The sequence below is a fragment of the Empidonax traillii genome, unplaced genomic scaffold (genome assembly GCF_003031625.1).
Source record: "Empidonax traillii isolate 1590-97213 ecotype Southwest subspecies unplaced genomic scaffold, ASM303162v1 scaffold141:size962631, whole genome shotgun sequence".
Lineage (NCBI taxonomy): Eukaryota > Metazoa > Chordata > Aves > Passeriformes > Tyrannidae > Empidonax > Empidonax traillii.
This window is the reverse complement of record NW_020955334.1, coordinates 820,865-846,188: the sequence shown is the minus strand read 5'-3', so window position 1 is coordinate 846,188 and position 25,324 is coordinate 820,865. Positions and strand designations below refer to the sequence as shown.

The window sequence follows — 25,324 nt, the reverse complement described above, 5'->3', positions numbered from 1 at the left end:
TCCACCTTAATAAATTTGATAGCTGGAGCAACAGAAGACTTAATCCTGGATGAATTTCTTGAAGTAAAGTGACCTTTTAAAAGATAACAGTATGACCACAAATGTATAATGGGTTGAGAGGGGTCCAAGTTCAGTGTTTGTGAAGTACAGCTGTGAAGACCTACATTTTAATTCCCGGAAACTGGAAGGGCTTGAGAATTAGCTAACGCTTTTGTAGAATACAAACTCAATGGGCAATGAATTGAGGCACTACTGTCAGTAATCAAACTGATAAATAGAAGAGGACCAGGGTCCAGTATCTTGTGCCATCTCTAGCTGACATTGACTGTGTCTGTGTATGGTTTGGGTTTTGCTTCTGTTTGGGGAATTGGAATGCAGAACGTTGTTTTAATGATACAGGATTCATCAATTTCCTGTATTCTTTAGGTTGAATTACAGCCAGCATGTTACCCCTGCTCTCTCAGTTCAGTGCTTGTCTTGGGGTGTCAAATATACAAAACTGTAGAGCAGAAAGGAGAACTGTTCATGCATTTAAAATCAATGTGTAATTAAACACTCCATTCATCAAGCATAATTGAAATATATATTGGACAGTAGAATAGAGTTCCACAGAAGTAGTATTTTTCTCCTCGGATCATAACCAATAATTTCTATTATGGAATAGTACTCAGACTAGGTATTTTATGCTACATGTTCATTCTAGGTGTTGATCCTTGACATTTGTAGCTATTCATGTATCTGTGTTTTCTCTTTTAGATAAAAGAACTGTCCACAAGGTCAGGTCCAAGCATTAAAACATATGATGGTAAGTACAAACTGTAAAAAAAACCAAAGTTTGTTTCTGATTTCTGCAACTTGGCTATAACAAATGTCACAATTCATTAAAAAAATAAAGACATCAACTGTGTTTTACAAGGTACCTACCTGTTCCCATGCCATGACTTACAAAGATCATGTTTTCTAGCTGTAAGGACTTCAAATGTACAAAGTTGATCACTTGAATAGTGAAGAAATGTAAAATAGAGCAACTTTATTTTTATTGTGTAAAATACTTTCGGCTTTGCATTATAATTTTAATTGGTTGGGGTTTTTTTGTGCTTGACTGTCCTTAGGCTGCAGACCTCAGAAATGGGAAAATACTGAAAGACTAGACAAAACTTGTTAGTTCAGACACAGATGTTCCAAGAATGTTAAGAACTCTGATATTTTTGTCTGTGCAATGGTTTAGCATCTGAAGTCCATTACAAATAGCTAAACCTGATAATAGTGTTTTAGGATGTTGTCCTGCACCACACACACCCATATAGTTGATGCTGCAGTTGCAGTGACTTGAAATAAGTTTATTGCAATAGATAATGACATCTGAATTAATTCTAATCCCAGTTTGGGATTGCTTTGCTATATTAGCAGAGCATTGGCTTGAACTGAGTCAAACAGCAGGGAGCTGGTTTAGTTTGTGACAAAGAGCAGATCACGCTCTAGTTCAGTGATGATTTGGTTATTAGTATCTTCTCCTGATTCTAGAAGCATTAAGAATTTTAAGCATATATAGAGATGTACTTAAATGTTGTGAAGGACTAGTTTGTACTTGCAAATTTTTGGTGGTTTGTTTTTTTTCCACCGTTAAAGCCAAATATTATCTAATTTATAAATATGATTGAATATTGCTACATTTAAGAATCTGCATTTGTCTGTTACCGTTTGCTGTAATAGAAATCCATTATTTTTTACTATTATGCTATTTTAGTGAACACTCCTGTAGAGCGTCTTGAAGAACCTAAACCAAGTCTACCAGCTACCATGCAAGGTAAGATTTTTTGATAGGTCCAGATCCAGTACTTTCAAATCTAAGACTCTCTTCTCAGATATGTTGCTTGTCAAATCATAGTTCTAACAGCAGTTATATTGAAAAAAATTAATTTGAATTGCTTTGCAGTGTGTCAGCATTGAGAATTCCTGTGAAGTAATTAAAAGGATGCATTGTTGCAAAGAATAAATGAAAAACAAATTAAAATAATTTGAGAATATTTCCTGGCATGTGTATAATATTGAAGCACATTAAGGTAGATGAAACTTTCTGACAAAAAAAAAAAAATGTTTTCTAATGGAAAATATGCTTATCTGATATTTGCATATACTGGATAGGTATATGCATCTACAGGAATTTGTATATGGAAAATGTGGAGATGTTTATTTAGAAGTCTTGAAATACTGTATTTTCCATGTAACTTCAAATGGCAAGGAGTAAAAATACAGAAGACCAAACTAGACAGTTATCCTGTCCTAGTTCTTCCAGAGTATATCTGTGCTTACATGTAGGTCATTATTTATGTATTTTGTTGTGCTTGTTATAGTTGTGACAATGTAGTATCATTTAGAATGGAGAGAAGGATTTATATTTATATTGTTTTATACTTTGTGAAAATAGTTTTCTTTTTTTAATCAGTATGCAAAGTAGTGGAGAGTACTGTTAGCATACCAATATCCTGCAATCAATTAATTCTTTATTTTCATTTTAAGTAGAAAAGTAATGAAGAATCTTGAACAAATAAAATGTTTAAAAACAGTTTATTAATTTGAATTATAATTAAATAAAAGGTTTTCTTATTAATCGTCTTAGTTTTAAAACCAATGTCAAAGGGAGACTAAATGAAATTTGTCTATGAAAAACGTAGAGAATTGTTCTTTTTCAACAAATACAAAAAGTTCTGAAAAGGCCTATGGGGAGAAGGGTCATTATACATCAAGCTTTCAATAACTTGATGAGGAATGAAAAACTGACGTAGTGCCGATTTCAAAATACTTGTTGTGACGAGAATTACTCAGCAAGGGAAAATAGATTATATTATTGCTAATAATTATATGGTAACATTATTTGAATAATGCCGAGATTCCTTTTTAAGCTATGCAAGGTTAGTAGTTCATTGCTTGAAGCTTTTTAAGTTAAACTATATGGATGAAATGTTCTGTGGACAAAAGTAATGATATATTAAGTATAGAGAATTAGTTAAAGCATTTTAAACAATCCAATTCTTTTTCATTCAAACCAGCCTCATTGCACCAACACAGTAGTGCTGATTCTCATTAAGAGATCTCGCAGGATGTAGCTTAGCTATTGCTCTGAATTTAAAAAACAAGTTTCATGAAGATAATTGCTGCTCAGGACTTACCCACCAAGTTTATCAAGCAATACTTTCTTAGTGCATTTACTTTCATTTGTACTGAGGACGAAAACAGTCCTGTGAACATTAATACTTTCTATACTCTGACAATTTAAATCAGCTCATTCAGATCTTTCGTGATTTCTTGCTGCTCCAAATATGAAGTTTGTGACGTCTTGTGAAACTTCTCAAGATAGAAAATGCTGTTCCTGCCATTGATATGCAAAAGATTCACCATCAGTTTATTATGAAACCTCAAAGAAGGTGTTCCTTTCAGGTTCCTTTGCTGATTATTATTTTATTTATCTCTGCAGGTCTCTCTCTCTGTCCCCTTTCTCCCCTTCTGGATTTTCTTTAAACTTGCCTAACCTAATTTCTGGATGTAAAGGTTAGCAGAAGTTACAGTGTCTTACCCAAAACTGTTAGGGCACCTCAACAAATTGAGATTGACTTACATACTGAATTAGGATAGCTCAATTTCATGCTGTCATGAAAATGAAACCATTTCCTGGCAACTTCTATAGACAAATTTCTTCAGCAGAGATCATCTTGGAAATCACAAGAGCTGTACTTTTCCTACTGAACAATTGCCTGCATATGGAATATCTTCCTTCTTTTTTTTTTCTGTGTGAAAGAAAATAAATTCTGGAAAAGGCTCTGTGATGTGAACTTCAGTACACTTTTCAGAGCTGCTCCAGAGCTTTTTGCATCCTAATATTTGTTCTGCACATCTTAAATCTGTGGTATGAAAAGATACCCAGATGAGATACCTTAGGTGTAAAGCAGTAGAATAGCTGTGCTAGCCTGGTGTTTTTGTGTTAATGTTCCTGATTTCTTGTGAGAGCTAGTCGAGTGCCTTGAGTGCCATCCTGGCATACCATTCATCTGTCCATTTCTGAGCTAGCTGTAGGTTTTGTGCAGATGTAACTTAGGTCTTACTTTCAAAGATTACTTCAGTCTCACAAAAAGTGAACAGATTAATAATGTTTTCTTTTTTTAAATAGTATTCTAAAATTAGGCCTTGGCTCCTGTATTACACTTGAAATGTTGGTACTTGTTCAACATTTAAACTTTGGTAGGTCAATATTAGGTGGGATTGAAGACAATAGTTAAAAAGCAAAGCTCCTAATTAGATTGTCCATTAAAACCTATGTCTCAGTCTTGGACCAAGGCCTACCTATCGCTAGGGACGTAGCTGAAGCATCTGAGGAAAATTTAGTCAAAGTACTTACTCTTCCTAGACAGTAAAAAGAGAAAAGGAGCACCCTCAGAGTTTGGTTCAGCTGAACTAGTATCTGAATTGCTCTTTGAAGTTGCCTGTGTCTCTTCGGTGTCTGTAGGAGGAGTCTGAGATGACTAGGCTCCTAACTTAGAGGCCTCAGGTAAGTGTAAAAAAATTTATTATATTTAAGAATATTGATTAAAAATTAATATTTATGCTGCTTATGTGCAGTATATGGTTTCCCCTTGATCAGTTAGGAGAAAAATACATGAAGGGCACTAATTAAAAAATGATGGTCCAAATTACAGGTCTCATAGATTAAGTCCAGCGGCTCTTTGGATGTGAAATTTGAGTATAAATCAAATATACAATGAGTATAGCCATGGCTTACATTCCTTACATCTTTAAAAAGAGAAGTGACTTATAATAACTTTTACATTTTATCCAGGGATTTCATATTGCAAGTGCAAAGTGCTTACTCTAGATGACACTACAGCATAGATAATTGTAACACTTCTGTTCAGACAAAAAGTTCTTCAGCATTTCATATGTCAGCATAAGTAGATGGGATTTCTCCTTTCAATGTTGGCCAGAAGACTGCTTTTCCAATAGTACTGCCAGAATATTGTTTCTTTTTTTTTTAAACTAGTAGATAAGAACAGATGCATAATATATGATATGCATGAAATATACGCAACCTGAATTCTTCATTATTGTAGAATATATTTTCCTATTCCACATGCATAGAAATTGTCTTCAAATATTCTTTAAAACAGGTATTTAATTATTTTTCAAGGTATGCTGGGCATCTAATTTTTCAGTAGTGCAGTTAGCTACTTAGGACACTAAGAAATTAGGACAGAATGTCCCAGAAATTAGGACAACCTACTATTTTAATACATCTCATCTATGTCTCCACATGTATTAGCTGGCAGAAGAGATAGTCTGGGAGATGTGGGACAAAAGACACATCATTGTGGAGTTCATCTTAAGGCTGCTGGCCTTAATGATGACTGGTAGTAATATGGCTGGATTCAGGCCAGTGGGATGAGCACAGCCAGCCAGCACTAAGACTGGTCCTGGAAGCTGACTTTGAGTTAAGTTCAAGCCTGAGGCTAACAGGAATTGTTCTTCTGAGGATAAAGGTAGGGTTTGGTTTGGGACTGAGTCTGGCTGATGACCTACAGGGAGGAGGCGTTTAGAGTTTGCCACTGAGCCAGGTGTAGGGTTTAGCAGTCATAGTCTTTGGTTAGGGTCAGGTGTGGGACTGTTGGGGAGGAGCAGATGAATTAGGTTTGCAGTTAAGGTTGTTGATCCCACCAGAATAAGTTTATTTTATGGTAGATCTGCAAAGGGCTTTTATCACTCAGAGATACCTGGTTGTTGCTGAACCAAGGTTTTGCCACTGAGCTTGGGTTAGGTTTAGCATTAGTCGTAGACAGACATGGTCAAGTTAAGAAGGATCAGTTAAGCCAGATAGCAGTGGCACAGCCTGAGAGAATAGGTTTAAGAATAAAGTTAAATTTATTTTTTAGCAAAGAAAGGGCTGGAGATGAGAGACAGGATTCAAATGTCAATGAACAAAGTATAATTAAGGTTTCATCTGAACTGCAAGACTGATGTAATCTCCAGTTCTACCAGTACCGTTGTAGTCCAAAGCAGGTAACCTGCCTCCTGTCTGGCTTCAGCCTCCTGGGATCCACTTCCAGTAAGGCAAGGACAGTTTGGATGTTCAGCTGGAGCAGGGAATTGAGAAGGGACTAGGAGAAAGTAATTTATTTCTAGGTGTGAGTCCAAAAGGAAGTTAAGCAGTCTGTTTAGGTTCAATGCTCAGCCTTGGATGAAAGCTAGGAGTTCAATCTTGGCCAGCGAGGTCTGACACTGAGGTTGTTGATGTAGAGTAAATGGTAGGGTCAGCTGAACTAGGTTTAGGGCTGACAATTGATAGGAAAGCAGCTGGCTCTGCTTAAATCAGAAGCTGTAGTGATTACTTGCTTAGGGCTAACATTGGATTGGGGCTTGATGAGATTTTGGGCAAAGAAGTCGGATGAACTAGAGGAGGTTACAATAATTCAGAGCATTTAGGACTGTAGTTTGCATCAGCAGCGTTTCAGTTTGAAGTTTGCAAAAACAGCTTTGTACAGATTTGAAGTCTAGTTGAGTAGTCAGACTTCAGTGATTCCTAGAAATAAGCTTGGTAATATTTGGATGCTGCTGATTTCAAGGACGTGCACTAAAAGCTGACAGCTGTGATGAGATGGCTAGAAGAAGCACATTTCTGATAAAATAAGGAGGGGGCTCCTTAAGGTGGTCGTCTCCACACCTGTCTGTAAACCAGAATAATGGTGAACCAAGCTGCTTTTCCTTACATTTGATTCCAATATGATGTTTAATAAATATCTCTTAGAATATGTGTAAAAGAGAAAGAAAAGGCCTGCTTACGTCAGGGAAGTTTATGTTTTCAGACGTTGCACTCCCTCCTGTCTTAGCCTTTGATCTCCTCTGTTATGCAGTGAACAACAATATTACATGTAACAGTAATGTATTTTGAGTTTGCTCTTGCAACTGTTCTTTTACTGATTTTTAATTTTTTTTTGTTTCCGATACACTGAGAAAGAAAAGCATGTACCTTTATGCCAAATCAGCAGACTCTTTTCAGGTTTGAGTTCTGGGGACTGTGCTTTTCCTGTTACATTAAGTTACTTGGCAAGGGCTTGTGTGGAGATGAGTCAGCCCCTTTAAGTAGATTGCATTTGAGTAAACTAAAGGTAAGACAAGTGTAGATTAAATCCGATTAGACAGCAACTTTACTGACTGGTAGGTCCAGCCAAGAAACTCAGAGGCCCTGGTGCCCACGCAGCTAAGTTAAATCCCCCTCTCCCCAAATATTTCATCTGTGCTTCAGGCTCTGTCCTCCAAAACAGATGCACTTAAGGCTGTTGGGAATGATCTTAAACTGTGTCTTAACATTGTTTTGGAGAATCTTAGTTGGTGCAGGGCAGCAGTGTCCCAGGAGCAGTAGTGTGGAAGGTCATGTTCCAGTGCCAAGGTATGCTCTGGTCACTGGTGGATTTTACAGCCTTAGAGAGTGAAAGACCCCCAAAGCCTACTTGTCTCTCAGAGTTTTGCTGTTAGGTGTTTCCCTAAGATATATTGGTATTTGCATCTTGTTAACATCTTGTGATGGTATAAGAAGCATTTTTTTAGAACTTCTTATTTAGCTTAAGTTCTTTGGGAGCGAATCTTAAGTCTGGTAACTGGCCTGGAAAAGCAGGTGAGAGTATGAATATCACCACAGGTATGGAAAGCACGGAGGTAGCGGTTACCATACCCAAGAATTTATGCCACCAGTTTTAGTCACCTTCACATGGCAAACATTGGAGATGTGGCAGTGAGTGTCACTTAGCTCCAAGTGCTCCTTTCATTGTGACTGCCTATTGCAGTGCATCCATGTTTGTACCTGACTGCACAAGGAGTGCCAAAGAGCGTCTTCACTGCAGCATCACTTCCTCCCCTTCTACCCATACAGCATAGCAACCATTTATAGTGCACGAGGTTTCTTGTGAAGGATGGGGCAAATGCATGTTGGCCCAAAATACTGAACAATAAATTTTCTCCTATAATGTCTGTAGTTGAATGCTGAAAGTACAGTTTGCATATCTGTTTTTATTGTAAACCCTAGAAGACATTCAATTTCAAGTTTCCACTGATATAAAATAATTTATAGAAAGTGAATGATAACATTTTAAAAACCTGAATATTTATTGATATACATATAATAATTTTCAAACGTCTTATATCTGAAGTTTATAAAGTTGTAAATAAACTGTAATAAACTTCATTTTTGTAAAGCAAATTGTACCTGGCAGCTCATAGAATGATAATTTCAATGTGTTTAGGAAGCTGTTTTCAGTAGAGCACATTTCCAGATTTCTTTAAAACTTGTAATACTTACAAGTATTACTAAATCTTACTACTGAATCTTACTAAATCGGAGTGATTGAAGATTTTTTAAATTGGTTTTATGGCAAATCATCATATATATACATAAAAAAAAATCTCTGTCTTGCACATATGTACTCAGTACTTTATATCTCTCTGGAATAATGAGTTAACATATTTTTCAATACGTTTTTGAGGATTTCTGTGTCCATTTCACTTGTCTTTTTTAACTAGTATCAAATTATATATAATATTTTAAAATAATTTTTTTAAAAATTGTTTCCCATGAGAAATGAACAACAATATTGATTTATGTAGTCCGGGGTGGCCCTGTCATTGTAGATGTCTAAAAATACCCCACCTGGCCTCCGGGTGCCATTCCAGAGGGGTGTGGGTTTTTCTATGGTTTTGTGACATATCAGTCACTGCACTGATGGTGTTAAGCTCTGATACATCTGAGATGACCCTACACACCTGTGTTTGGACAACTACTGTATTAGGGTCTCCTCTGCAAAAATGTACCCCCAAAGCAGCAAAGAGTCACGTTGCATTGGGTTTGTGATTGTTAAGCAGGTTGTCAGCAATCAAGTAAGTTTTTGCCTGACTTTCCCACTCCAGACCTTGACCTTCTTCTGTCCTTTTTGTCTGGTGTTCCTGTTCTTCCTTGTTATTAGAGCAGGCACCCTTGGTGCATATGCTGGAACCCATAGAAGAGCTTTCAGAAGAGGAAAAAGGTAATGATTGATTCAGCTCAAAATATAGTGGCATGTGTTTCTTGAAAATAAAAAAAATTATTTGATACCTACAGTATTTTTCATTGTATTTCAATATGTTTGTGTGATTTGGGTGGGAACATTGTTTGTGTCAGTCTCTTGTTTGCTATTGGTACTAATAAATATTATAATCCTTTTCCAAGTTCAATGTTTTTTATGAAAATCTGTCTCAGTTCTTTAGAGCAGGCACATTCCCTATATCTAAAGGGACTTGAACTAAACAGAGCAAAAATGTTTGATGGGGAATAGCCCCTCACTAGGAAATTTTTGCTAATGACCCTATTGCCTTGTGTGCTCACTTACTTTTTAAACTCATCATAAGAGGATAAAAAGTTCAGGTAAAAGGAAGTTGGTGGTGGAGGTTGAAGCTGCGAGCTTTCATATTGCACCACAGACATTTTTCCAAGTAATCTAAGTTGTACCTACCCATAAGCAGCCACAGCTTCAGCCAGGATTCTGCAATTCGGAATGAAATTACATAGCCTAGCACTCGCAACTGCTCTCCCTCACATTAGGAGAACTTGGAGAAGGCCACATTTACAATGACAGAACAGAAAGCGCTGGTTCATCCTGCATGGTAATTTTCTGAAGGCAGCTAACTGTACTTTAGGTGAAACACCCAATAGCTGAATAGCATAAAAACCTGTTCTGTGTATAAAAATCAAAATCAACCTTGAACCTTAGAGCCAGTGAGCTAAATTTTAAAGGAACAATGCTGTTTTGAAAACAAAATTGTTGTTTGAGTAGATCTGTGTGTAGAGAGGTTTCCCCAGGGAAAATCCAGTGACTCTGAACAACCCAAAATAAAGGCTGCTTACATTTTTGCCGTTCTTTCTGCTATTTCTCTTGCTTGCCATCTTCTCTCTTGATGGATTGTCTTTGATTCTTCTGCTGTGCCTAAAGGCATGGCCTGCAGTGCAGGAAAGAGAAAGAAAGAATGCAGTCTGAAAAGATAGACCAGGATTTTTTTGGTTTTGATGACAGTCATTTGTAAGGGGGAGTGTGAAAACTCTTTGACTCGGAACATTATTTTCTAAGATTATGTACGAGCTGAGACATGGACCAGACTTAAGGTCCCTTGTCTTCAAAGTTGTTGAATCTAGTATTTAGGGGTTCAAAAATGAGTAAGAAAATAGTTCCTTAAATAATTTCTCTGGCAAAGAAGATTTGGCATGAGTTGATTAGCAAGAATTAGTATCGTCAATAATTAGGATAATGCTGGATAGTCTTGTTACCCATGTTAGTATGTAGTAATTAGGAATTTAAAAATTATTTTAAATGTATCTATTTTATTGCAAGGATTAACATCTGAAAGGGACAGGATTTTCAAAAGGCTCCTGGGAGCCTTCTAGTTTAAAAGGTCTCATTGTATGGCTTTCTGGGAGGATTTTGTACTGCATAATGCATCTTGTCCTAAATGGGGATAGTCTGATAGCCCTGTGTTTCCTCGAGACCAGTGGTTTGCCTCTTCTGGGACGCAGCTCTCCAGAAAAATTGCTTTTAATCCCATCTCTGTCAGGGACTGTGTTGTCCACACAGTTCCCAGCCAGAGGACATTTCAGCCTGATTGTGTCCTCTTCAACACAGATCTGTTAGTATGGTAGCTGGACTCTCAGTTTTCCATAACCTACAGTTCTTTCCAGGATCCATCAGAAGCCAGTTCCTCAAAAGTGCCTAAATATCATTTGTGTATCTTGAGGTGTTTTTTGTGGTTTTTTTCAGGGTGTTTACCTTTCTCTGAAAGAAAAATGAAAAGTAAATGGAACTGCTTTTTAAGCTCTCATTGTTTAAAAATAGGAAAAGTGTTCTGAAATAAAACATTTGAAAGTCACAGTATGGAATTATTCCTTCATTTATGTCCTTGTCTGTTGGCTGGCAGATGACTGCTACCCTGTAAGGTAAAGAGACTGGAAAGAGACAAACGCCTGTCCAAGATTTGCCCTTTATTTCAGGGGAGTTGGGAGTGTGGTTTACAGCATGCTTTCCTGGGATGTTTATACCCTTTGCCAGCTTTGCTGACTGCTGCCAGGCAGAAGCAGCCATCCATGGTTCCACAGATGATTGGTTCATTTAGTTTAGGTGGCATTCAGTAATTTTTTTTTTTTTTTTTTTTTTTTTTTTTTTGCTAGAGACACTTTTATAGACAAGTTTCAAATGGGTGTGATTTGCCTCTTTACTCCCCCGTGTGACCCTGTAATACTTTGGCCTAAATTAAATGTCAGTCTTTATTTTAATTGGAAGAATCTGCCTGTATGATTCTTTATTTGTTGCATAAGAGCTCATGTCATTATTGACACTTAAAGCAAGGGAAAGGGATAGAAACTTTTTACTGCTTTTAAGTATGTGTGATGTCATAGACTTGCATGGAAGAAAAGATGACACTGAACTTTGCCCTTGATTATTATCCATCATGTATTTTCTGTGAAAAGGTCTGCCCCAGACTAAGATTTTTTAAAGTCTTTACCAAGACTTTTGAGTGTTACAACCTTAAAAATAGTTGATTTCAGTAGGTGATTCTTATCAGAGAACATCATGTTGCTTGAAGCTTTTCTTGAGAAAAAGTTTGTCGTATTCCTGTTCCTATTCCTGCCAGCTTTTATTTGAAATACCACTTTTTGAGAACTTAATTATTGGACAACAGTCTTTATCAGAAGTTTTCAAGTACAATGCTAAAAGTAAAGATCTTTGTTGCTAAATAGTCAGGTATGTATCTTTACTGTAACAAGAACAATAAAAGATACTGGTAATGGTAAGTACAAGGTGCTGAGGTATAGATTCCAACGGAGCTGACTTTTGGAAGCTAGCCCAAGATATTAAAAATAATACAACTTGATGAAGATAAAAAGTGCGCATATGGTTTTTCTAAAGAGTGCATGCTTCAGTGCAGTTTTTAATTATGTACTGTGGATTTTTCAAATGTCTCTGAAAAGTCTCTTCCATTCTTATTTCAGAAACTGAGAAAAGTGATTGTAAACCACAGAGAAGTAACTACTATTTAATAAATGCTCTGAAGACTGATCCTTCTTTGACTAAAGAATTACGAGTTGTTTTGGAGCAAGCCCTGGAGGAGAAGCTGGAATCCTTGGGAATCAAAGCAGTAAGATTATTTTGAATTATTTAAAAGAAGAGTGATCTTTCGCCCCCTTTTTTTCCTATGCTCTTTTACTCTTGTACTGCAGTCCTCAATCTATAAAATCCAAAGCTAAATTTTCATGTTTTATATAAGTGTAATTCCTTAACCACTAACCTGAGAGGATGGCCATCAAATTACCACTGCGGAGGACATGGCTGCACTTGTGAGCAGTGTTAACAACTTCTGTGATTCTTCTACAAGCTTCGTCATATCTGAAGTTTAATAGAGTGTATATGACTGTAGAATATAAATCCCAGAAATAATAGCCCCTGTGTTTACAATGCAGTTTTTTTCCTTAGGGTGTTCGTGGCATACCAAATGATTGCTTAAATAAAGTGTTGCGTGCTATTGAATATGCTAGAGAATGCAAAGAGAAGCAACAGCCTGCCATGCACCGAATTCGAGAGCATCTTGAGCGTCAAGTTAGCTTTAAGGTTGAAGAGAAATCATCATCTTCTAATAGACCTGTTTCCTGTCTTCAGTCTCCTTGGGAAGGTTACAATGTTTTTTGATTTCTATTCTTTATCTTACATTTTAGAACTGCTATTTTAAGCTTTTATTTAGCAACATTTGCGTGTAGCTCTTTTCCTACTTTTTCATATAAATATTCTATATAGTTATGGCCAACTAGACTGTTTTCTTTAAAGAGTTCTTGACACTGTGTTTAAATGCGAATATCTTAGCTCCTGTGTTGGCAGGATAAATGGTGATGTGTTAAGAGTGTAGCAATTTGGCAGAAAATAAGCCCCTTTGGTTTCCAGCAGGTCCTCAGAGGTCAGGACTGGGTACTTCTGGGCTCAATTTCTGATTATAGCCAACTCAGCACTTTAGGTCTGGCCGTGTTCCCAGATGCACCAATAGTGGGGTACACTGTAGGTCTGGTCTCGTTTTGTGATCACAGATTCCCCAGCTGTGACACCTTAGCATCCATCCCTCTGCCACCTGGCGGTTTGCAGCAATAAGGGTCATCCAGCTCTGCCTGATAACCCATCATCTCAGCATGCCATCATGTCCATGGTAATCCCTTAGCCACACATCTCATGGCGTATCTCATGGAAGTCTCTTCATCATACATCTTATGGCTGTAGGGCTCATTCCTACATTATCCACTGGTTGACTACACTCACGCCTTCAATTTGGTGTCCCTATCACACCACTGTATAATTGATTTTTGGGGTGTATTGCTTGTACCTCTCTCCCACACCTTTCATTACACCACACCCAGACCTTAGGTGTTTCAGATGGATTATATCCAGATTTTTACATACATGAATATAGTCAAAGCCAAACATATTAGAGTCAATATTAATAACAAAAGGATGAAGTAGCCTATTGAAAATTCCTGTAGCAGTGGATGACCATCTGAAAAGGGGGTCTCCCCACTGATTTCATCTTCACACATTCCAAGACACCGTGTATTTCTTCTGCATTATGATGGATAGAGATCAGTCTTTCAGCTGTTTTCTCAGGTTCATGTTAACAGTCACTGTAAGTCGTGTCGTAACAATCTCTTCACTAAGGTAATGTTCATTCCTATAGGTACGGGCAACAAATCTTAAATTAGTGTGTAGTTTGCTTGTAACAGTTGGTAAGACATTACAGGAGATGAATAATTGAAGTCACATCCTGTAAATCTCTAACAGAATTGCAAACACTAATATTTGAACAATTACGTGCATCTACAGTAATGTTATCTACAAATACATGATCACAAAGCATTCTTATACAAGCATATCCTCTTCCAATATATACAACTGTTGTCTTGGAATATAACTGGGATGTATCTCCAAATGACAGACATTCTGTTCTGTGTCAAGACAAATGACTTCGGCTTTGATGGTGTCGCTTTCACAAGTAAGTCCTTGTTATTTCCATACAACACACACACTGACATCAGTAGTTTGCCATTTATTTCTGATCTCTGGCCCTTACTCTGTGTTCCAATGCATAGACTATAGCACTGTTGTGATTTAATCCTAATGCAATGAATTCATATTTAGTATATACAAAAGTATCACCTATTGTTAAGACAAAAGCTGTGGCTGTATTCTTAACAGGATCGTAAGTAAAATTGATTAGATGCCACTAGGATTGAAATTCCCTTTCAAATTCAGTGACTTTATTTCAGGTTAACTTTCTAATTTCAGTGAGCAAAGTGCCCTCAACTCCTTCCCTTGTATTTGCTGCCACAGTAAATTTCACAAGTGAGAAGCATGTGTGGTGCAGAGTGTACTATAGTTACCGTATTGATTAGCATAGATAAAAGAAGTGAGGGTCTCCACCCTGCAGGTCAAGCTTGTTGATGTGTGAACCAAATTTGCTCCTGATGGTAATAATTGCTCCTACAAGAAGGATAAGCAGTCCTTAGATGGTTAAAGTGATGTTCGGTGGAGGTGTGCTGGCATCATTCCTGGAGAGGAAAAACAATACAAGTCTCATCATGGTTTGTCCGGATGTGTTACCCCTTAGTGACTCGACTTGTTTAACTGCTTGAACTAATGACTACAGTCCATTATCAAACTCAGAATATCTCTGTTCTGTCTCTTTAAATGTAGTCAAGCTGAATCTCTCTGGTTCATCACGGCCAGTTTGAAACAGGTTGCAGTAAGTACCATGTTCTCAACAGAACCCCATTCTGCTGTAATAGGGTCACTGGGGTGTGCAGGACTGAGCTGTTGGAACAGCCTCATGTGTTGCTCAGTCCACTCCCATGATTTTCCCTTTTTGAGCAAATTGTATAAGGGATGGGCAATAACAGAAAAAACAGGGATATGTTTGCACCAATATCCTAAAGTTCCCATTAACTACTGTAATTCTTTCACACTAGACAGATTCTGCCCATGGTCCCTTTTTTTCCAGGGTGTCAGAAGCGGTTCCTTTAACCCACCAGGTTCTGAGGAACTTAACCTCCTTTGGGCCCTTGACATTTGGATGTAGGAATGTCTAAGCCTAAGGCTATTAACCCATTCCTCACATTTTCTGGTGCATACATAACCTCTGTGGGATCTTCATTACTTGTTACTGTATCATCATGTTGCAAAAGCGTAACTGTAGGCCCGAGGCTGGGTGCAGGAACAGTCTGTTAAGTATAGGTCTGGTGGCATTCGAAAGCCATTTGGGTTCACAAATAGGACAGTTTATTAAATGCAACATATGCAGTTCCTTTGGATGGCCAGTGATACATGTACATTAACTGCAGAGTAGCTGTTTATGGCACTGACAATACAATTGCAATCACAAGCTCAATTTCCTGGGTCAAAACACTCCTCTGCGCTGAGGATGTGGTTCTTACCAAGAGGCATCTGATCTCTGAGGACCAGCGGGAAAGCAAGGGGGTTTATTTTCTGCCAGATTGCTGCACTCTTTAACTCAGCACATGGTAACTCAGGACTGCTTTGAAGAAAATAAGTACTTTTTTTTTTTTTTTTTTTTTTTGGTAAAACTATAGTCTGCAGCAGAGACATCTTTAATTGTAGAAATTAAATATAAAAGATACTGGACATTGCTTCTAAGAATGAGATAGATAATTTTCCTTGTAGATAAACAGAAATTCAGTCAATTGGGAATTTCCTCATCTGCCACACCACAAAAACCAGTAAAACGGTCTTCAACAGCTGTCCGCACACCTGGACAAAGAACAGTCGTCACTGAGTACACATCTACACCAAAGTAAGAGATGCCATTCTAAGAGTACTCAGGTCCTGTTACCTTAGGTAACAGTCCTATGGGTTTGGGGTTTTGTGGCTGGTGCGAGCATTTCCCCAGCTACAAGAACTGAGCAAAGAGTTCGGATAACTTCTGTATAAACTTCATGCTTGCTTAGTTGACTGTCAGTCTTGAAATAACTTTTGTTACTTTTAGATCCAGGAAGATTTTTGGAAGTGGAGTTTCCACGAAGACATCTAGCATCACGTATGTTTTGTTCCTTTGTTTTTTTGAAGACAGTTTTGTTGACTGAATATTCACATTTGCCACACAAAAGTTAATATTAAGCTAAAATCATAACCACTTTCTGGGCTGCATATTTCGTATTTTGATTTAAAGTATTACTCCTTTTGAGTGTTTTATTATAATCCCTGAAAGATAGCGTGGTTTCCTTTCTTTGTTGTGATCCAGAGAAAGAGACACTTAATAAGAGCAATAAAAACTTCCTTTGGTTCCTTTCTTAGTTGCTTTTTCTGAGCCAGTTAAAAGCGTTTAGAGGCTTTGGTGACCTAATTTTTTCAGTTTATTCATGTTTTCATACTACAACCAAAATTAAACACAATATTCTATATTCCTTTCACATCAGGTACGTTACTTTGCAATTCCCTGCACTGAAAAATTCCTATATTAATTTCATTTAACTGATGTCAGAACAGACTTTCTGTGGTGCAGATTCCTTGACCCTGAAATTTGCTTTATCTGAAGGCTTTATCTATGTTTGCCTAGCAAGACTTGTTATATATACTGGGATCTTGTTTTGTAAAGATGGTTGCATAAATGGAAAGAGTCATGTCTGTATAAGAGATGGTTTTGTGATAACTTCCTGAATTTACTTAGCAGTGTGATTTCTTTTAAATAGGTTTGGGAGTTTTTTATAGTTAGAATTTAGGGGAGATTCTGTTTTTTTACGCATTAAAAAAAATGCACGTTATTGGAAAGGAAAATACAAGGAAGGTAAATATGTATGTAGTGATGCAGTCCCTGAAACCCAGTAAGTCCTCATGTTGTACATGTTTTTGCTTAGAACACCACCATTCAGTTCAGAGGAAGAAGCCGATGAAGATGACATTAAGCATTCTCACATATCACCAAAAACGTTGCAAAAGCAGTCAAAGCCAACAAGCAGCAAAGCCAATGCTTTTCAGCAGGCTTCTGGCAAAAGTGATATGGATGGGATGGAGAAAAAAGAAAGTGGAGAAACTGGAACACCTTCCAAAACTTTAAAAGGTTTTTCACTACTTTTGTGTATGGATATTGTAATAGCTGTGCATGATTTTGCATTTGATCATAATATTAGAAATTATTAGAAAACATAATGAAGGCAGACTATCTAGTCTTGAGTGTATGTATATATAGTGTACACTTTATGGTTTGGCTAATGTGTTTCTATTAATGTAGAACTTAGAGATGTGCACTATGCTCTCCTATATAAATGGAGAAAAAGAGACAATCCCTGTCTCAGAGTTACTTCTTTTGCTTATTTTTACTTTGTGAAAGATATCTAGAGGGTGTACAGTAAAGTCCCTTCCTTGTTAATGAAAACTGTGTGTATAATTTTTTCTGACCTTTAGAAACAGTTATTCAAAAACTGACCAAACAAGTTGGAGACAGTCTTCCTAACCATGGAAGTAAGAACAAACCAGCTGGAGGAATTAATGTTGCACAGGCATTTATGAAGAAAGAAGAAGTGAAAGAACCAAAGGTATCACTTTCAGTATTCATTATTGTTACATTAAGTAATTGAACTCTGTATATATATATATATGTTTCCTGTATGGACATGATGAGTTCAAAATGAGTTTATGGACCCAGGGCAGGCATTGCTACTTTGTTTCTGGAATCTTTACAGAAGAACACACCATCTTGTATTCTTTGGTAATTATATATGAATGGGCATATATTCATGTCCATATTGATATGTTTAAATGCAACATATAGTTCAAGTCAATTCTTTAAATCTTAGCTCAGTTTTTCAAAGGTCCCAAAAGACATAAGCACAAAAAGCTATTGGAACGATGGCCTCTCTGAAAATCCAAAATGTTTTATTAGCTTCAGTTCTAATAGCTCATATACTTACAGCTGCTAATGGTTGTTCTCAAAACTCACAATACAATAAAACCTTTATAAGGCATCCCATTGTCTTATGTTTTATAAAGGTCATGTTTCACAGAAGTTACTTCAGAAACGTTGTAGAGAAAATTAATTTTGTGCTTACGTGAAGCTGTATTACCTGAGTTCACCTGTACCAGACATCGTATGGATTATGGTATTTCTATGGAATAACTCCTTGAGTTAATAAAATTGCTTAGTGCAGTTTTTGATTGGTGCAGTATTTACACTCAATCAAAACTGAATTCTGTTTGAAGTTGACATTTTTCTCTGGGTTTTGTACTTTATGAACGTTTGAGGAAACTTTGTCCAGCTTTTTTCAATATATATGACTCTGACTTTCCCATTACCACACCCTCCAAATGCTGATTATTTGAAACAGCACAATGCTGAATCCTGGTATGTTAATAATACAGCACAGTGAACTGACCTGTCAGTTTTTGAAAAACAGTTTGTAATGTTAAAATGGAAATATGTTGCAAGGTAAAGCATTACTGCAGTCTCTTCCCTTCTTCTGAGACATATGACACGTTCATATTTGTTGATTTTTCTCTAGTGTGTACATACCTTACATTGTTTTCTAATAGCATCTGAACCTTCCTTCTGTGCAATAGAAGCACCTTCTGTATCCTTTCTGTAACATTGGGAGATTCCAGTGAACTAGTTTTAGCTTTGTGAGAAACCATTATTCACTTTGTACAGTTAAGCTTTCTAATAATGGCTCAGATCCATTGAACTACATCTGATTGACAGATAGGGAAATGCTTTAGCTCTTCTTTGTAAATCTGAATGAAGAGACTTCGTTCTCAGGCATATGAGGAAAGAAGGACCATTGACTCACTGCCTTCAAGTTCATCTGTTTGACTGACTCTCATTTTGTGAACTCATTATGCAAACCCACCACTTCATTAAAATATGCTTGTACATGCTGACAGTGAGTCTTCAGAGGAATGTATATTTTACATTTGAGCATTATGTGTTTTTTTAGTTTTCATTATTTAATTTTCTCTTTAAATAAATTGGTTTCAAATTGAAACAGACTTTATGGCAGTATTTTTTCCTGGTGTGACTACAGAATGCTTATAAACTGCCACCTTGCATGTTAACATGTCATTTTTATCATACTGTAAGTAATTCACATTCTAATGCTTAAAGGACTTTCATCCCATTGGAGTAGCTAATATCCCAGAAGAGGTATTCCTTTCTTAAGTTATGCATGGTAATACCTGAAAACAGAGGTTTCTGCCAGCTATACAACTGGAAGAACTTTTAATGTTGCAGTTCCTGACTTTAAAAAAAAAAAACCAACACTTTTAACTTTGGAACTGTAACAGTGAATTAGTATCATTTAGGTAATTGAATTAATGTGGATTTTAAAACTGTTGTGATGTCATAAAGGCCATGTGCCAGTGCATTTTCTTTAGCATTTTCACACTGTTGAGTTTATGGAAGATCTCAGGACAAGTTGAACAGACAGAGGAAAAATGGACATTTTTTTCTTTTCCCTGTTAGTTCACAGAAGCTGATGAAGATGATTGGGATATATCATCAATAGAGGAAGACATTTTATTGATGAAAGATGACAGAGGTCAGAAGGCACTGACAGTTCAGAAAAATGAGTCCAATGCTGCATCAGTGGTACATGCATGGGGTCTTCCGAAGAAGAGTGCACCGAAGGAGGAAGGTAACACATTCGTACTAACCCTTAACTGTCTGACACACCTAGAGGAGAATTTACGTACAGTGTATTACATGTTGTAACTCAGTAGATGGTGTTTTGTAAGAAAAGAACCAGTAAGAAAAACCGTGTGCTTGGTTTTATGATGGCTAAATATCATATATTTATGACGGTTATATGTAAACCACACACACAAATTTACAGAGATGCCAAGAAACTTACATTGGAGATTTTAAAGCGTATAGTATTATCAGACTTCAACCTTATATTAAAAGTGAATAATCCAGGATTTTTTTGTTCTTCACAAATTTAAGTGAGGAGGGCAACTTTCTTATTTTGTCTTGAGAATAATAGTAACAAATTTCCTATTTGTTCAAGATACCTAAATGACCTAGCAGGATGAGATAAATATTTGAACTACTGCTAAAGTAAAAGCCTCAATCTTACAAAGAACTTACATAGCATTTTGTAATCCTAGCATTTCAATATATATAAAGGTTAAAGTTGTGTCAGTTACATAAAGAGACTTAGGGTTATTTTTGAAGGGAAAATAATGTTGACACTACCTGCTTGTACTGTGCATTGTATTCTTTGACTGAAACAGCCTTCTTTTTATCAACACTTGGCATTTCTTTGCTGGTTCAAATTTGGCACTTCCTGAAATCCATGGGTGTTTGCTCACATAGCATGTCATTTTATCTCTCAGATAAATACAAAGTAAAACAGTACCCCCAAAAGAGTATTAATAATTGTTAATTTTTTTGTCTGTTTAACAGGCCTTCATGAAGCTGATAATACAAGCACGTTAAAAAGCAGCTTAGTGACTGTAACAGACTGGAGTGATTCTTCAGATATATAAGTGTTCCATTCCTGATGGGAGGCTCTGTTTTTAGGTTCTGCTGGGGTTGAAAATGCAGTTGAAAACATCAAGTGTTTCCTATTAATTTCTCTCATGGGTCATGTAATAACAAGGAATACTGTTTACAGAGCTCTCATGTCTTTCAGTCTGAATCTGGAAAAGAATATTGAAATATACTGGCCATGTCTATTTGGAAATTGAGAGTAATTCTTTTTCATTGTGGTGGTTCAACTCAAGCCAGTGGCCAAGCCCCAGCAGCCGTTTGCTCGCTCCCCCACCAGTGGGATCAGGGAGAGAGCTGGAAGAGTAAAATTGAGAGAACTCATGGGTTGAGATAAAGACAGTTTAACAGGAAAAGCAAAAGCTGTGCACGCAGGCAAAGCAAAACAAGGAATTAATTCACGTCTTCCCGTGGGCAGGCAGGTGCTCAGCCATCTCCAGGAGGGCAAGGCCCCATCACACATAGCGGTGACCTGGGGACACAAATGCCATCACTCCAAATGTCCTCCCTCTTCCTCCTCCTTCCCCCCACTTTATGAGTGTGATGTCATATGGTGTGGAATATTCCTTTGGCCAGTTGGGGTCACCTGTCCCAGCCATGTTTCCTCCCGACCTCCCAGGCACCCCCAACTTCCTCACCAGCATGGCAGTATGAGAAACAGAAAAGGCCTTGGCTCTGTGTGAGCACTGCTCAGCAATAACAAAAACATCTGTGTATTGTCAACTCTGTGTCCAGCACAAATCCAAGACAAAGCCCCATACTAGCCACGGTGAAGAGAAGTAACTCTACCCAAGCCAAAACCAGCACACTCATCAATTCAACGGTGGAAGTCTCTTTCATTTCACTGAGGTGAGGATTTTGCCTCTAATGTTTACATCACAGATTGAAACTGGTCTTGCTACAAAGCCTGTTAGCCAATGAACAGAATATACTGCAGACTATTACTTTTTACATTTTTTAATGCATATTTTCATGTATTTTATCATAAACTTTATATAAAATTGTGAACATTTTAAAGAAAATGTGTCCATGTAATTAACTTTTAAGTTTCTACCATGGTTTACAATAAACACCAAATGAAAAGAAAAAAGCCTCAGCTATAAAGCTAATTATTACTAAATGCTTCCTATTTGGGGAAGTTGGTTTATTTGTTTGTTTTTTTTTTTTTGCATTGGAATTGAGTCTTTGTGAACATAAAAGCACAGAAATTGGAAAAAAAATTAAAATGTCAAGCAACAGTGAGAAAAGCACTGACCTGCCATTGCAGAAGTACTTTGATATTTTGTCCATACTGGCTGCCTTCTTAAAAAAACACAATAGTGTTTCAACTTAAACAAAGCACAAAAATAAAGTAAAAAGAATCTTGAATGACTTTGTGGTTCTGATGTAATATAGATGGTGTCAGATACAAAACCTTTCCAGTCATAGTGTCATTATTAATTAGGACTATTCGGGGGGTTTTGTATTTACACTGTTGTCCCAAAATAGCCAATTTTTATTGAAACTCCAAAGGTCCATCTGTTCAAACCTCATGACAAAGCTGAGTTTGTGTCTGATTTTAGGGATTCAGTCTAGAGAGCATTTTTTGGGTAATCTCTCTTTTCATTTATCCTTCAAAAGTCATCACATTTCTGTGGACAAACAAAAAAATACTTGCAGCTACAATGTGCTCTGCCATTCCATCACCACTAAGGGGTGAAATATTCTGCCTATTAACCAGTACAGATTAGGGCTCTTTTGTCCAGCACTGAACCCAAGTCAGAAATTATTGCAGTATCTCAATATGATGTGTGTGATGCCATTCCCATAGGCAACTGACATGACAAACTGAATTAGTAAATACGTCATTTATTTTTTTTCAAGAATGCAACATCAGCTCATGATTTCCAGGTACAAACTTTACAATACCAACATCAATCTTAAAATATTACATAATAAAATTTACATCAGTATGTAAAAAGCTGCAAGTTAATATTTTTAAAAGTCATTGTCTTAGTGGTAAGTACATTGGGGTTGGGGATTGGGGGGGAAATCACTCTGAATGAAACGTACAAAATCATTTTTAAAACGCTTTGAGTCTTCCAACAGTGCAACTAAACATAAGCGTTCTTGTCAAAGTGCTTTGGTGGGGTTTTGTCTGGGACACTGTTGTGGACCTTTGTACGAGAAGACATCACAGATGTGGCTCCATTATATGCATATCCTCTCCTGAAAAGAAAAAACAACTATTTACAGCTCATCTCACGGTCAGGTAAGGTCTTTGCATTCAGGCATTATAGTAATATAGCTAGAAGAAATGTAGAGGAAACTACCTACAAATTTCAGGGGAGGGAGCATATTCCTTCTCTGTGTGGTTCCATTCTAGTTTGACATTACAATGCACTTTTATATAAACACATATCCCTTGCTTGCAGCTACGCAAATTAGGGCATAATCGTGAAATACTTGGGCTGTGGCAGATCCTAGGGTGAACAGCTCCTCCCTCCAGTTATCACTCCTCTTCTGCTGCTGTAGGTCCCACTGCCACCACTGCTGTCCTTCACCTCTTTCACTTTTCATTTGATGATTTGGGATTAAAGAAACTTGTCTATTCACACCTGTAAAGTGACCTAACCACTTTTCCTACATCAGATGGAATGCACTGTTTTCCAGATGTAGTAAATTTAGGCAGAATATATAATCAGTATTTGCTCTGAGTCAGTAATTTTTCTTAATTACATTATCCTTAAATCCCCTTATTTTCTTTTATCCACACAATCTCTTTCTGAATCTCACTACAAAATGTTTTGGAACAGTAATCAAACCACATACATACAGGGGGTACAAATGCACTGGTATTGATTTCTTTCAGTATGTACAACTTGTGCTTTACCTTGGAGAATTACTGTTTTCAGCTATTGAGAAGCAGAATATACTGCCACCAATTATGCAGAGTGAAGCTCCAGCCCATCCAATGAACAAAGCTGCTCCTAATTCATACCTACAGGAAGTCAATAAATGTGTTTAACAAAAGAGAGCATGGATTTAACAGATTTTTTCCAGGATAACTACATATTATATTTTTCTTCAATAACTTTCCATTGACACATACATTATTCATCACAAAATCAGCAGCTCTGCCATTCCCCCTACGTTCTTTTCATTATTTCCCTTTGACTTGGGAGGCAAACTCTGTCCCAGCAGTACATTTGAGCAATGTTTATCTCCCTGCACAGCCAGCTGGGGTGCCCTGGCCTTTCTGCATCTCCTCCTGTATTGCTTTGCTCTGGGGTTTCATCATTCTTTGGCCTGTTTACAGCAGCTCCTGTCCTCTTGGACCATTCTGTTCCTGTTGGGTCCCAAACTGAACTGTGGCTTCTGCTGAGCCAGACACTGGAACCTCTGCCTACAGCTCTCCTCAACTTTTCCCCTCTGGCTCTCAGGATCTCTCTCCCTCCCTCCCTCCCTCCCTCCCTATCCCTCCTGCTTTAAACATGAGGGGTTTGTACATATATACAGTATGCATATGCAATACATCTACATATGTGCAATATATGCATACACATATGCAGATGTAAGCATATAACAACACAAACATATGCGTACATGGGTGCATCTTCCAGAAACTTTCTGCTTCTCTCGTCACTGTGGCTGGATTCTGTCTGGAAGACACTGCTTCCCTCCCAAACCCATGGGCAGAGCTCCGGGTCACCAGCAATGGTCCCCTCTGCTGCCCAGGCCAGCCACAACCTGTGTGCAGCCTGAAACTGCTTAGTTTGACTCCAGGAAGAGATGGTGGTGCTTTAGGAGTCCACGTTTCTACTATAAATAAATTTCTAAATAAAGGAAAAGAAGGACATGGGGATAGGATTCTTTTCTTCCCCCTCAGCTCTGACGCTTCAAGACGAGCAGCAACCCATGGCTGCCACTCTTCTGCTTCATTCCCCAGCTCTTTGCCTGAGGCACTGCTCTTTAAAACGCTTTTAGGATGACCTGCATTAGGCTGCAGGCACAACAGTCTTCAGAGTCTCCTATTCCTCTCTATTAGAACAGACTGTGTGTCTCTTGCTCCTTCTCTGCTCCAGTTGCCCCTTGAGGAGACCTTTATCTCCTCCTGATTCCTGGGATTCTGCACTGAAAACACAGGCCCCTGTCCCCCACTGAGCCATGGTTATTGGCCAGGTGCTTGTGCTGTTCAGGCCTTTGTTACTAAATTTTTTTATTTACTGAGCTGTGGTGAGGCAACCAAATAAACGCTTCTGCTTGACAGCCTACCTGTACAACTGAAAGACTGTGTAGTTGCACCTTTCAGCTAGTTCTGAACTAGTGCACAGACCCTAATTTTACATTACTGAAATATTTAGCTGAAAATACCTGTCAGTTGTCCTACAAAACATGTATCCTTACAAAGATGGCACGGCAGAAACACTCAAAAATTGCCTGTGAGAAACAAAAGAATCACTTTTCCGTGTTATCTCGAGAGTCTAACCAGAGGTAAAGCACCCACTTTTTTAACAACAACAACAAAAGTCACACAAGGACAAAAAGCTACACTTAGGATATCTGTGCTAGATGCCCTGGACACCCAGGTTTGAGTAATTTCTGATTCAGGGGCTTAGTGGCAAAAAGCAATACAGACCCTGGAGCTCAGAGGTAGAACACTTCATGAAGGCTTGCACCTGACTCTTCACGGCCACACTTTTTCATTTTCTGTTTACATCATTAAAGTAGTTTTATTTATCATCCTTTGCTAAAAAAAGTA

The 25,324-nt window shown here is 37.6% G+C and overlaps 2 protein-coding genes across 5 annotated transcripts in view; one reads left to right on the top strand and one right to left on the bottom strand.

Annotated features, from left to right (window-relative positions):
* Positions 1-21,666, top strand: part of DZIP1 (DAZ interacting zinc finger protein 1) — a 38,027-nt gene extending 16,361 nt beyond the window's left edge. The window contains exons 10-20 of one of the 2 annotated variants that reach the window (XM_027884261.1): positions 757-805; positions 1,748-1,807; positions 9,000-9,059; positions 12,050-12,195; positions 12,531-12,726; positions 15,771-15,900; positions 16,093-16,143; positions 16,961-17,163; positions 17,508-17,638; positions 19,558-19,729; positions 20,500-21,666. In XM_027884261.1, coding sequence (XP_027740062.1) covers positions 757-805; positions 1,748-1,807; positions 9,000-9,059; positions 12,050-12,195; positions 12,531-12,726; positions 15,771-15,900; positions 16,093-16,143; positions 16,961-17,163; positions 17,508-17,638; positions 19,558-19,729; positions 20,500-20,582 — 1,281 coding nt within the window. In that variant the 3' untranslated portion in view covers positions 20,583-21,666. The remainder of the gene's footprint in view (positions 1-756; positions 806-1,747; positions 1,808-8,999; positions 9,060-12,049; positions 12,196-12,530; positions 12,727-15,770; positions 15,901-16,092; positions 16,144-16,960; positions 17,164-17,507; positions 17,639-19,557; positions 19,730-20,499) is intronic. The other variant, XM_027884263.1, reaches the window with a different exon arrangement.
* Positions 21,667-22,415: 749 nt separating this feature from the next.
* CLDN10 (claudin 10) overlaps positions 22,416-25,324 on the bottom strand; it is a 56,391-nt gene continuing 53,482 nt past the window's right edge. For 2 of the 3 annotated variants that reach the window (XM_027884266.1, XM_027884265.1), the window contains exons 4-5: positions 23,456-23,563; positions 22,416-22,791 (exon numbers count right to left, since the gene is read on the bottom strand). In XM_027884266.1, the coding sequence (XP_027740067.1) occupies positions 22,677-22,791; positions 23,456-23,563 (223 nt within the window). In that variant the 3' untranslated portion in view covers positions 22,416-22,676. The remainder of the gene's footprint in view (positions 22,792-23,455; positions 23,564-25,324) is intronic. The other variant, XM_027884267.1, reaches the window with a different exon arrangement.